We start from the raw sequence: 14,202 nt of genomic DNA on the forward strand, positions 1-14,202 counted from the left end.
ACTATCACTATGAACTACACTAAATTTAACTGTACAAACACAAAATAGTGGTGAAATTCAAAAAGGGGCTAGAGTCAATCAGTAAGAAAAAAGGCTGCTAAAGAAAAAAAATGTTCTAAATTGATAGAAATATAGATACTGTGAACAATTTATCAATGCTGAAAAAAAAACTACCATCTGAGAGCTAAAAATTCTGTCAAAAGATGTGGAGCACTTAACTGACCGAAATAGTCACAAAGGAGACAAATAAGATCTGGGGTAACTAGATGTATGGCTGCATTACGGGAAGAAAGCACTAATTCTGCTAGACTGGATTAGACAAGTGGCTCAAAGACTCACATTTCAGATCAGACAGACTGAATAAATAGGATATGCAAATAAGGCTGCATCAGAATATATACCACGATAAGCACGCCAGAAAATGTCAGTGTAGGCAAGTCAACAAATAAGCAACAAAATTAAGTGAGCAAGCAACTTTACTGGAATGACTCATATACACATCCAAGGCTGCATCTCTGAATGAAGTTATGAGCATATTTTAAGGCACATTAAAACTGCTCCTACACAACGGATGCAATATTAGCAATAGAAAGCAAATCAAAACAGGAACCTAAAAAGACACGTGAGGTCGAGGCTGCTATTCCGAGGCAGGATGCCACAACACTGCTACTAAAAATATCTCAAGGTCACCAGTCTGGAATTAATCCAGGAAATGACCTTTGGACTGGAAGAAAGCATGGGACTAGAATGTAATTTAGAAGAAAGGCTACTCATTCATAAAACAGGCATATACCTCCAACCCAGGGAAATACAGGCCTTAGATATGGGTTTGCTGATGAAGGTCAAGATACAACAAGAAGGGATCCAGAAAACAGCTCAAGAACAATTGGCTAGTTGTCAGGTATTATACATTTGTATAAACTATAAATAAACAACTGATATATATGGAACTAGATGCATTTTATATGCAGAAAAACTTTATGTTTGAGTTTTAGTATGCTAGCAAAAGGAAAAACAAACATTAGAAAGTACGCTAGCAAAAGAAAAAAAAAACGATTATAAAGTTGCACTTGGGGAGGAGGTGAACAATTAATCACTGAGGTGATTGTTGCTGAAGCCTAACGTAATTTACACAAGAACTTTACACATTATATATTCAAATGGGAGCTTGACATATATTTGACAAACTAATAAAAAATAATCACTAGTAACACCATACTTAAATGTCAAAAAATGCACAGACTTTGAAAGTAGCAGATAAATTGCCAAAAGCCAAACAAAATGGAAACTGAAATACTAATAAAAGCACAGCAATTCATCTAAATGGGACTGAGCTTTACTTAAAAGTGTGTTTTAAATATTTAATTTACATTTCAAGTAATGTATTTCTTTACAAAAATAAGTCAATATATGCCATTCAGATATGCTGTTTCTGTAATAGTGACATGTTGATATTATAAATGGGTCTGTCCTAATTACTGAAAGTAATTTAAATAACTGTTTTAAGGAAAACCACTAACTGCCAGGAACTCCACTTCTTTAAGTGAATTCAAAAGTCCAGTTTATTCAGCGACTGCAGAATATAATAGTCAGCATCAATGAAGATAATCCATAAAACAGAAAAACAGCAAGCTGAACCAACAGTTGATATTATAACAGTATCACAGATAACTGTTTTAACTTCATTGATAAGCAAAAATTACACACAAAATTAAAATAATGGGTCACGTATTCAGTCTCAGGTGAAAGTACATTACCTATTTTTTTTCTGTTTTCTCTGTCCAGTGGCTGTGCAAGTAAGTAGTGCAAATAGCTTGTATTATTAAATTCAGAGCAAACATACCAATCATTATTACATCTGTAGGGCATATTTGGGAAGGTGAAATTGTGCATTTACTTTTACTCAGTCTTTCACCATTTCAATATTTTTTGAAGAACAATTTTTATCATAATTTTCACGCAAACATACCAATCATTATTACATCTGTAGGGCATATTTGGGAAGGTGAAATTGTGCATTTACTTTTACTCAGTCTTTCACCATTTCAATATTTTTTGAAGAACAATTTTTATCATAATTTTCACACAAATATGAATAACCATGTGTTATTTCAATATTTATTTCTTGATGCATTTTTTAACATACAGTATTCACATTTTTGTACGATATTATTTAAATAATGCAACTGTCAAAGCAGGAATCTTACACATCCAAGAAGGCGGTACTAATGTATTAAACATAACTGACAAAGCCATCAAGCCAAGAAGAAACTGAGAACTGCTCAGTGCATGTACATACATACATACATAATCACCTGTTGACAACTCCAATGATGCCAAGTTTCACAGGAATAACTCTGCCCATCAGCACATCCATTGCATCTGTTCCTGCATCCATCAAATCTAATTTGGTGATGACAGCAAGTGTTCTCCTCCCTAAAAGACAAAGCAACTTCTTTATTATTATGCTCCTTTTCAACCCTTTATTTTAATTTGCTTTTTTAATGTTTCTGCTGGTGAAGATTACTGTGTCAGCAGGTTAGGTAGACAAGAACAGATTTACCATTCCCTAGCCACTACTTCTAGCTCATCTTAGAGGAATCCCCCAGTACTCTCAGGAAAGATTGGCCTCCATCCTGTGGGCTGTGTCCATAACAACAAAAGCTACTACTATGGGATAACCAAACCACTTCAATTAGCTCCTTTCAATTCAAAAATGCAAGAGCTATAATATGAGGCTCTTTTAGATCACAAAGCACCGCATGCTGGCACAGACATGAAAATCTCAATTCATTTGCGCTTATAGTGTGACGTGTTTTCCCCCAAACAGCGCCTACAGCGCTATTGCCAGGATTAACATGTCTGCAGCACGCCTTCAACATTACTGTGTGCTAAGGACTTTAACTTATGTTTTATAAAATTCCCAAGCATTCATAGATGCACAAATGCAGATATGCAGTTCCCCGAATGTGCATCTATAAATGCAGCAGTTACTTTTCTCATTTCAATTTATAAAGAAAAAAAAAGTTATGTACTTACCATAACTTGGCATCTGAGTTATGCAATGTCACTGTTCATTACTCTTGGGTCTTGGATCAGACATCAGATCTGAGCTGGCTACTTGCTGACAGTTTCAGGGCTAGAGCTCCTCCCACTCCCATGAGCACTTGCTGCTCTCTAAACCCTCAGATCAAGTTTGCCCTACAGTCAGAAGTAACTAAGGAAGACCTTGACCACCGGACAGGACATCTCCGCCTCTGTTAAATCCCACAGTACAGGGGAAGGAGGTAGGGATAGTGATGAATACTGACACAGAATAACAGAGATGCCAAGTTATGGTAAGTACATAACTCTTTATCTGATGTTATCCATGTCACTATTCCTCACTCTTGGGTCAGAGTCTCCGGCTTCCCTAAATCCTGGGCGGCCTCATGGAGGGGACATACTGAAGAACTGTGGAGCCAAAGGAAAACCTGTTCCTGGAGACAATGGCAAGCTTATAATGATTGACAAAAGTGTGAGGGGAAGACCAGGTGGCTGCCCCACAAATTTCATCTGTAGAATGATGGGCCAGATAGGCAAGCTGATGTAGCCATAGATCTAGTGGAAATGCACATTGAAATCCAATGAGAAATAGTACCTTTGGAGGCTGGCTGACCCTTTCTGTTAAGGCAGAATGCCATGAACAGTTGGTCAGATCTGTGGAAAGCTTTTGTTCTAGCCAAGCAGAACCGTAACAGTCTATGAGTATCCAGCATGTGCAACAAATATTCCCCTTTAAAGATGGGGAAGAAAAACGGCAATTGAACTGACTGATTCAAATTTTGTGGCTCCCTTAGGCATGAAGGAAGGGTTAGTTTGAACAGCCACTTTGTCTTTATGAAACACCATGCAAGGAGGTTTGATAGAGACAGCCTGCAGCTCTGAAACACCTTGTTGAAGTTATGGCAACCAGAAAGGCGGTTTTCCATGATAAGAATTTCATGTCACATGTAGCAGCAGGCTCACAAGGACTCTGTGTAAGAGACTGCAGCAGAAAGGAAAGGTCCCAAGGAAGGGAAGGATCCTTGACAGGAGGCCGGAGCAGAAAAACACCCTTCAAAAATGCCTTGCAAAGGTGATAGGAAAAGGTAGGTGCCTTGTACACATGAAAGTTGGAGACAGCCGCCAACTGCACTTTGATAGTACAAAAGCTAGCTCCTTCTTGAAAGAGAGAAGTCAAGAACAATAAGATGCCTGGGACTGAAACGCAGAAGGGGTCCAGATTCCACTGCTTGACCCAAAAAGAAAACCTTTCCACTTACTGGCTTTTAACTTCCTGGTAGATGACTTCTTAAAGGCCAGAATAATGGTCTTGACAGGATAAGCAAGCCTGGAGTGATTCAAGATTATGGGAAGTCGACAAACTATGTGGTTAGATGAAGAGTCTGAAGGCTGGGGGTCGGGATCTGGGAGGGATGGGAAATCAGATCCAGAAAGGGATCTAGTACCCAAGGGGGTTACTTCAAATGAGACTGTAGAAGGGGAAACCACACCTGCTAAGGCCAAAATGGGGCAATGAGGATCAAGGTGGCCTTGAGGCATCGAGCTTCCTGAAGAACTCTTGGGATGAGAGGTATAGGAGTACAGGAGTAAAGGAGACCAGGAGGCTAATCATGAACTACATCGTCCCTGGGAGACTTCCCGACAGGGAGAATCAGGGTGAAATACCAGCTGCATTTGTGATTGTGAGGGGAAGCAAATAGATCGCAGCTTGGTTGGCCCCAGCAAAGGAAGATCTCTCTTGCCACTGCAGGATTCAGGGACCACTCATGAGGACTCAGAATTGCCCTGCTGAGCCTATCCATCAATATGCTGGTCTCACCGGGAATGTGCTTTGCAAGAAGAAAGTGCCCTGAGGACATCGCCCATTCCCACACCCTCATGGGCTTGAGAGAAAATAAATAAGAGCGAGTGCCCCCTTGCTTGTCGATGTACCACACAACAGCCATGTTGTCCATGTGATCTCCAGTATGTTTATGTGCAGTTTGGTCTCCGCGGGGGATCACGTCCCTTGTACTGTCTTTCCCTGGTAATGTCCCCCTAACAAAACAGGAAAGCATTCAAGGTCATGATGGCGCTGGAGGGAAGAAGAGAGAATAGTCTGCCTGCTAGGAGGTCAGGAGACTGAATCTACCAAAGGAGATGAAGCCTGCACATTGGACTGAGACTGTCATCAGATGAAACAAGAAAGACCAATGGACCACTACAGTCCACTGGAGAACCCTCATGCAGAACCTGGCTAATGGCAACAGATAGCTTGCCACAGCCATGGACCCAAAGGCCCTGAAAATAAGGTGGGCCTGGGGACGAGTAAGATCTAGAAGGCATTGGACATGAGATTGACGAGATGAACATGGTGGAGAGTGAGCGCTGCAATCTCTGACAGTGCCCAGCTGAATCCCGATGAACTCCACATTTTGGGATGGGACCAGATTCAATTTGGGGAGACTGACTGTGATCCCTAGCTGATCGAACAGATGGAGCATGTACTGAGTGGCTACAGCCAGCTGATGCTTGGTGGGAGCTGTGAGGAGTCTATCATCGAGGTAAGGAAACACCTGGAATCCCTGCAGTCTCAAGTGAGCTGCGACCACTGCCATGCAGTGAACTGAACTGATAATGATTGGTCCCAACACAAAAGAGGAGATGTCTCCTAGAGCAACTGCCTATTTTTATATGATAGTATGCATCCTGGAGATCCATAGAGCACATCCAATCGTCCTTGTGCAAAAGAGGCACGGTGGACTGGACAGTGACCATCCAGAACTTGGACTTCTTGATGGAAAGACTGAGCACATTGAGGTCCAGAACTGGGCGCAGGTCCCTTGTCTTCTTTGGCATCAAAAAGAAGCAAGAATAAGTTCTAGATACTCGTCCTGGGGGGACCTCCTGGATGGGTCTCGTTTGAAGAAGCTTGATCCTTCTTTCTGAGCTAACTCCCTCTGATGGGGTGGTGCATCAGAGAGGTATCTCCTGAATGGAGGAGGAGACTGAAATGGGAATAGAATAGCCCCTGGGAAAAATGTTTAGTACCCAGCAATCTTTTGTAATGCTTGACCAGGCCAAAGGGTGCAGAGACAAATGACCCCTGACTGCCTCCAGGGCAGGACAGTCGGGCAGCGCCTCAGGAGTGCTGTGGGGGCTTCTCAGAGAAAAGTTCTCTAGAGGTCTGATTTTGTGGACCCCCTCCACCTCTGGGTTGGCATCTGCCATTGAACCCTCTCCCCTGATCTGTAGAAGAGGATTCATCCTGAGCATCTTGAAAGGCCAACTGCAACTTGTGAAACCACATTTTCCTGGCCCCCTCACTGCGTCTTGGAAAAGGAGTACTGAGGGGTAGAAAACTTGATTCTCACAGCTGACAAGGTCCTGCCTTCCTGATCACTGCAGGTGAGTGTTTCTTTGACTAAGCAGACAAAGAGGGTAGATCCATCGAAGGGGGTGTTGGTGAAGGAAACAAAGGACTGCAAATCTGCAAAGGAGCAGCCAGGCATGATGGTGAATAGCAATGCCTGCATCGGCTGCTCGAGAGGCACCTTCCACAGCGTTGGCAATCAGCCTCATAAAAGAATTAGCTAAGGAAGTGAGTGTAGACAGCCTGGGGACACCTTACTTGGCTCCCTGGCAGGCAGTGACTTGGAAAGGGACGTGGTAATTTCCTTGACCAAGTCCCTCCGGATTTGGGTGAAATGTGCCAAGTAGTTAAGAGCTCGCAGCCCAGAAGTAGCTGAGGCAAAGTCCTGCTTTCTGCGTCTGTCAATCGCCCGGGGTTCTTGGTTAGGGGGGTGAACAGACATACTCTGCTCTGCCAGCTCTTTCTTGGTAGTTGCAGTTACCACAACGGCATTGACTGGCACACCCTTAGACCAGAACTGTTTGTCGGGGGGGGGGGGGTGAGAAATTTATCAGTATGCTTGGGAATAGTCTCCACAGAATCCGTCCCTTCAACTCCCTGCTGGTGATGAGGTCTATAAGTTCATCAGCAGGGGGGGAAACCGAGGAGGTAGATAGTCCCGTCCTGAAAGCCTTCACGAACATGGACTCCTCGGAGGATGAGGGAAGGGAAAGACCATCCATCTTTAAGCTTAAGTATGTCTAAGATGTCCCCACAGGAGAAATCTTCGGACAGAGACCAGGGGGACTCATCTCTTTCATCAAGGTCCGTATCCTCCATGAGAGACTCCATAGGGGAGTCTAGGTGCCTCCTCTTGCATGATCGCTTCCAAGGCAACTCCTCTGGGGTCTCAGGGGAGCATTTGGAAGAGAGGGGGACCCCAAGGGGGGACTCCCACCTGAAGGCAAGTTTGAGAGGGCTGACCTGGAACAGGATGAAAAGGGTCCCTCTGGGGGGCTAGGATGGTCCCTGGGAAGCTGGGGAGGAAACTCTTATGGAGAAAAAGTCCTCTCTACCACCCGGAAGGCCGAAGGGATGGAAGATGCCCCGTCTGCACTCCCAGCGGGCAGGCCCACATGAGAAGAGCAAACCAGCGCTTCCTGGCCTCTGGACAGTACCAGCCCGGGGCTGTCGAGGGCCGAAGCTCCCAGGAGAAGGGACCAGTCCAAGAAAACAAGTCCAGGGTCCCCACCCAAGGACTCTAGGGCAACACAGTAGGACAAGGTCTCCATCTGCCCGTGGGAAGGCCAAGCATAGGTAGTCAGGGACTCTGACAGGGTATTGACAGAAAGGCCTCTTGAATGCAGCACAAATATCGCATTCAACCTCCAAGTGGTCGGTGCCCAAACAATAAAAGCAGTCTTCATGCTAATGGGCACCTTTCGATTGCATGAGGAGCACCTTTTGAACCCAACAGGCTTGTTAGATATGCTGGATACAAACAAAACCCCTAAGCCTAAGGGATGCCTCCTCCCCCATACAACCCAGGGCCTGAAAGTCTGAAACTAACTGAGTCAGACGAGGACAGGCCAGCGAAGGGGGTAGCAGATGGACCTCCTGCCAGATGGGCAGGGGATCAAGCCCAACCCAATCTGAGCTTTGAGAAAGGATCTCATCATCTTATTCATATCTGTTGGGAGCAGGCTACTAGAGGACCCAGATAAGGCAGAGGACCTGGCCAGGGTTGGGCGTCTGGACCCCACGGACCTCCCCTGCCTAACCAAAGACCAGCTCCTGTGCTGGGATGTGAAGGGGACTGCCCCAAGCCAGGACCCAATGGGGAGTCCTCAATAATTATTGCGGGATCCAACACAGATTCCAGATCAGAGTGCCTCAGATTCGAAGGCATGGAAGAATCCAAACGCTTGGATCCCACATGACTCAGATCTGAGGAAACCGACTCTGTGGTTGGTCCTGACCTGGCTGGATCCAAAGGCCTCAATCCGGAGGCCTTGGATTTGGGAGTGGATTCCCGTGACCTCAGATCAGAGGGCCTCAAAGCTGAAGACCTGGGTCTGGAAGGGGAGTCGCAGGGGCTGGGATTCAAGGATATCATAACAGATTGGACTGAGGCTGGAGTCAGATCCAAGGATCTGGGATCTGACAGTCTGGTCTTTTTAGATGAAGACAACCTGGGAAGAGAGGGGGCCGCCTTCTTATGATCGGAGGGTCTGGACATGGCTGGGGACTGGGCCAACAGACCACCTTGTGCTAAACCTTTCAGGAGAAGTTTGTTTCGGTGTTCGACCAGAGCCCTGGGGTTGAATGCAGCACAAATATCGCATTCAACCTCCAAGTGGTCGGTGCCCAAACAATAAAAGAAGTCCTCATGCTAATCAGACATGGGCACCTTTCGATTGCATGAGGAGCACCTTTTGAACCCAACAGGCTTGTTAGATATGCTGGATACAAACAAAACACCTAAGCCTAAGGGATGCGCTAAACTCGGAAACCGGGAAGAAAGGCTAGAGTCAAAACCAGAAGCACAACTGGTCACAATATAAGGTACCAATAAACTATAAAAACTATAGAGCTACAAAAACTATAAACAGTAAACCTACTGGAGAAAGGAGCCACACAAAAAGGGAGCCAAAAACACACAGCGACAATAACCGAGCAAAACGGGACGGGAGGGACTAAAAACTACCGATCACCTAATGAGACACTACTAACACTAAAAACTCGAATGGGAAAAGATGCTACTTATCCCCACTGGAGACTTGAACCAGAGAATCTGCATCTGAAGCTGAGCATGCCAAATGAGATCTGAGCGGTTACAGGACAGCAAGGGATCATGGGAGTGTGATTAGCTCGAGCCTAGAAGCGGTCTGCAAAGTTGCTGTCTCGGATCCGATGTCAGATCAAAGACCCAAGAGTGAGGAATAGTGACATGGATAACATCAGATCAATTTTTCTGCTCATTACTATACCTGAAAAAGAGCCATTTCAAATACCTAATTTTCTTTCATCTCCATGCATTCCACAGCAGTCCTTGGTATACGGACTATACTACAGCATAAACTAATCGGCTTTACTTTGCTTATTAGTATACCTAAAAAAAGAGACATTTCAAATACACAGTTTTCTTTCATCGCCATGCATTCCACAGCAATCCTTGGTATGTGGAACATAAGACAGCATAAACTAATCAACTTTACACTGTAAATTCAGTTCAATTGCTGTAATCCTGCAAGCCTGACCAACTACCTCCAATAATAATAAACCCACAAAAATAAATGAAAATCAGCAAGTTTTCCTGTCAAAACTTCCAAATGAAGCTTTTAATCAGCAGAAACAACAGGTGTGATTAACATGCAGTTCTGGAAGCATGAGGTAATGCAAGGAACTGTATTAAAACGGCCTTAGTGCAGGAAGTCAATTAAATATTCAAAAATGGCCACAAAACACATTTTAAGGGTTAAAAACCCCAGAAAACAGTTTGTAATAAACTGTATGAGCCTTATTCCATGCGGTTACATACAAATTTCCAATCCGGAAAAAGGTCAAAGCAGCAGAATACACTACTGAATTAGTGACAGAAAAAGCAGAGGGAAGAAATAAAACCAAAAAGGGTTTCTTATCTGAGCTCAGCAGCTGAAGAAATTCACAGTAAGTAATCTTCCAACATTTATCCTACTATGGCACTAGAAAACTGAAAGGCTCCTGTCTGTGCGTGCGTAATGCAGTCCCTGTAATGGCAAGTGACTGGTCCCTCACACCCACATACAGACAGAAGGAAGGACTCTCAGCTTTAGTTGACTGCCAGTGGAGGATAGCAGGGTACTCCAAGCTGAATGCCAGTGAGGCAATGTGTCAGTTGAACACAGGCATGTTCTACCTTCCTCCTTTAGCTGCCTACTAGAACACAGAAATGCACAGATGCCTGAGCACATGATGGGCTGGAAAGGAGCTGATCTCAGGCATCTGTCCATTCCAACCAATATTGTGCTCAGACAGCTGTCCGTCTAGAAAAGAACCAAGTTAACTGTCCTCTTAGCCTTCTGGCATCATAACTGAATACATTACTCATAGATTCTGAAGCAATGGAGGAGGAGGAAGAGGAGGTGTAGCAAGTGTACTGCAGGCAGAAACAAAGGCTTGGCCACCTCAGCATCAACGACTGAAAAACTGCACTCATGAGGCGGGTAAGATGACACACTTTCAGTTCAGATGATACATATTTTTTCCTTTTTTTAAACAGATACTGAAAGTTGAGAGAAACATCTCTCTCGAAGAACTATTGAGAAAAAGCAAAATAAGTGGACAAATGGCTAAAATCAGGGAAACTTTAAATCCATCCATCCATCCATCACTCCTTTTTTCCCTATTTTCTGCACATGGGGTCAGGCTGTCGCTTCAATGCTGACAATCCATCTAGAGCCAAGGTTTACAATACCGGACTGGCTGTACTTAAATAAAAAATGCTGCGAGCAAAGCACATGAATAATAGATTAAACAAATTAATTCTGTTTATTTTTCAGAACTTCATCACAATCATTTGAAAATCCAACCTACAACAATTAAATATACTAAAATCCAATAGCTACTTAGCTACTTACATTTTTCTAGCTGCCATCCAATGTAACAGAAAAAGAATTTAGTGAAAGACCAGTTGTTCAGACTATTATGACTGATATGTAATGATGAACACTTTGTAAAAGAAATGTTTGTGCTGAGAGGGAGGTTTCTTGGAGAGGAGTTAACCTCCAGATTTAGTGGATTCTATTTCTAAGGAAACTGCTGCAAAAAAGGGACTCCAGTTTGAAACTTATTCTAAGGTGCAAAGAAGAATTTATTTCTATAAAAGTTCTAGATGGGCATGAAGATAGATTTGCTAATGCCAAGGTTTTACCTTACAACAGTGTAACATGAAATTAAAGTTTTAAGAAAAAAACGGATGTGTATTTGGCTCATCAGGTTTGTTAAAAAAAACTAAAAATAAAGCCAAACTTTGTTTACAGAAGGAAGAATAACATTAAGGGATGCTTGTAGAAATGTCTGTGGACAGCTACAATTCTTAAACAAACAAAAAAAAGTACGTATAAACATAGCCCATGTTCACAGTGTTGAATTATTTTAAGACACCACCAACACCACTGTTTCTACCTAGCCAAGGGTTACACTTCATGCAATGGAAGATTTAATTGTGCCACGTAAGGTTTGTTATACCTGGCCAATTGCATCTCCTTTCCTGCATTTTATGTGAGGAAGACAGTGCGGAGATGAGGGTCTAGAATTTGCGTGATTAAAAGAGGAGATTAACACATTAAGCAAACACTCCAAAACATGTGTATAGTTTTAAAAAAATGAAAGTAATGTATTTACCTTAATGACAGATCTACGCTGTCTTATTTTCATCCTATTCAACCTTTAGGGTTGTTGGATCTAACTGAATATGACCTTGCCACCTTTTTTTGAAGCTTACCCTAGGGCTCTGAATCCTGCCCTACTCATAATTCCCTCAAATCCACTTCAGTACCTCAAATCAAGTTTGCTACAAACACACACACACACACACACACATATATATATATACATTATATATATACATATATATATATATATATATATATATGGATTCACTTCACCTGACCAAAAACTCATTTGACCGAATTTCATTTCATCGAGATCAAATAACTGAAAGTTCAAATGACCGAAAACTCAGTTGACCAAATGCCATTTGAAAAAAAATAGTAGTGGCAGTGTATATGCCCTTTTTCCCCACTGTAGTGCGACCCTGGAGTTAGTATATATAATTAGGGCGGGTGTGGGGGGAGGTGTGGGAGGCATAGCCCCCCCCACTTAACTTGGTTTTATACTGTCCAGTTTCTGTTAAGAGGGGATTTAAGTAGTTTGTAACCAAATTACGTGTGGTGGGGCTATGCCTTCCCCACACACCCCTTAACTATATATACTAACTCCAGGGTTGCATTAAAGTGGGAAAAAGGGCATATACACTGCCACTATTATTTTTGGTCAAAAAGGATTTGGTCAAATGAGTTTTTGGTCATTTGAGCTTTCAGCGAAATGGTCTCTGTGAAATGAAATTCAGTCAAATGAGTTTTTGGTCAAGTGAAGTAAATCCAGATATATATACATATATATATATATATATATATATATATATATATATATATATATATATATATATATATATTACACATACACACACACACACACACACACACACATACACACATATATATATATATACATACACATACACACACACACACATTACTAATCACTAGCTCTGCTCCTGTCATACCCTGGCTAACTCAACTCACACTGCCCCACCTCTTTCAGCTCCTCTAGAGTCGACATCTCATTTACCACCACCTCTCTTGGATTATTTTGGCTCTCTTTTGGTTGTCATAACTCCACCTATACAAAGGCTGCTTAGGCATCACTGTTGACCCAAAATTTCCAGTGACTGTACATATTACATGACTATTTCTACTTACATTCCTGATGTTGAATTCTGTTTGATTTATTTGCTATCTTGCCTCTGTACATGTTCTGTTCTTAGCTTGATATAGAGTTTGGTGTGTTCTTATAATTGTCCTGTGTACAATATTCCACGGGTCTATATTAAAAGCACGAAAGCCCTAGTCACCGAATACTAAAACACCAACACATATTCTGCGAACCGCTAATACACCGAATGCACTAAACCGCGAAATTCAAAAACTCGAACCGTCATAGTTGTCCCACCCCACCACCCGCTACATACTACCTACCAAAAAACTAAATAAACCACATACATACACTAACCAAAACCCTACTTCTAATGCTAAACTAAACCCTACTTCTAACCCTACACTAAATCTTGCATATACCACCATGTATGCACTTACCTTAACCCGCACCCTAACCCTAAGGTCCGTATCATTACAAATCCAATTTGTAATGAGTGACAAAGGTATGAGGTCTTGCCCAAGTAGCTCCTGCAGAAATGGTATCAATTGGGAGTTTTGATCTAAAGGCATATGAAGTTGATACTGCTCTAGTTGAATGGCCTTTTACTTTAGCTGGTAATTGTTTGCCAGCAGCTTTGTAAACAAATGAAATGCAGTCTGAAAGCCATTTAGACAAAGTGACTTTAGAAACAGGCAAGCCTTTATTTTTATCTAAAAAGGAAATAAACAATTGGTCTGATTTTCTGAATTCTTTAGTCCTGTGCAGGTAAAACCTGAGAATTCTGTGGACATCCAATTGGTGTAGTCTGTATTCTGATTTATTAGTATGATTTGGGAAGAAAACTGATAGTTGTGTTGAGATTATGCTCTGAACATACCTTAGGAAGAAAGGGAGGATTAGTTCTAAGCGAGACTCTATCCTTGTGGAAAACAATGTAAGGAGGTCAAATGGTGAGGGCTTGCAATTCTGAAACTCTCCTAGCAGATGTTAAAGCTACTAAGAACAATGTCTTCCAAGACAAGAATTTCAGATCTGATGAAGAAGAGGGTTCAAAGGGTGGAGAAATTAAAGATGTAAGAACTAGATTTAGGTCCCAGGGCTCTGGTGGTTGCCTGTTTGGAGGTCTGAGGAGGACTCCTCCTTTTAAAAAGGTTTTGCGTACAGAGTGGGACATGACTGGATTTCCCATGTAGCCAAAATGATAATTAGAGATGGCAGCTAACTGAACTCTAATAGTAGCAGCTGCAGCTCCTTCATGAAAAATGAATGCCAGGAAGGACAGGACAGACTCTATAGGAACTGAGTAGGGATCTATGCCTTGGTTTGCTGCCCAAATGGAGAACCTT

At 42.6% G+C, this 14,202-nt stretch overlaps 1 protein-coding gene across 3 annotated transcripts in view; it reads right to left on the reverse strand.

The window, feature by feature from the left end:
* Positions 1–14,202, reverse strand: part of LOC122808944 (dynamin-1-like protein) — a 1,240,976-nt gene that overhangs the window by 641,201 nt on the left and 585,573 nt on the right. For all 3 annotated transcript variants that reach the window (XM_044080100.1, XM_044080098.1, XM_044080099.1), the window contains one exon: positions 2,316–2,436. In XM_044080100.1, the coding sequence (XP_043936035.1) occupies positions 2,316–2,436 (121 nt within the window). The remainder of the gene's footprint in view (positions 1–2,315; positions 2,437–14,202) is intronic.

This window comes from Protopterus annectens, chromosome 8.part0 (assembly GCF_019279795.1).
Source record: "Protopterus annectens isolate FY-2018-M chromosome 8.part0, PAN1.0, whole genome shotgun sequence".
Taxonomy (NCBI): domain Eukaryota; kingdom Metazoa; phylum Chordata; order Ceratodontiformes; family Protopteridae; genus Protopterus; species Protopterus annectens.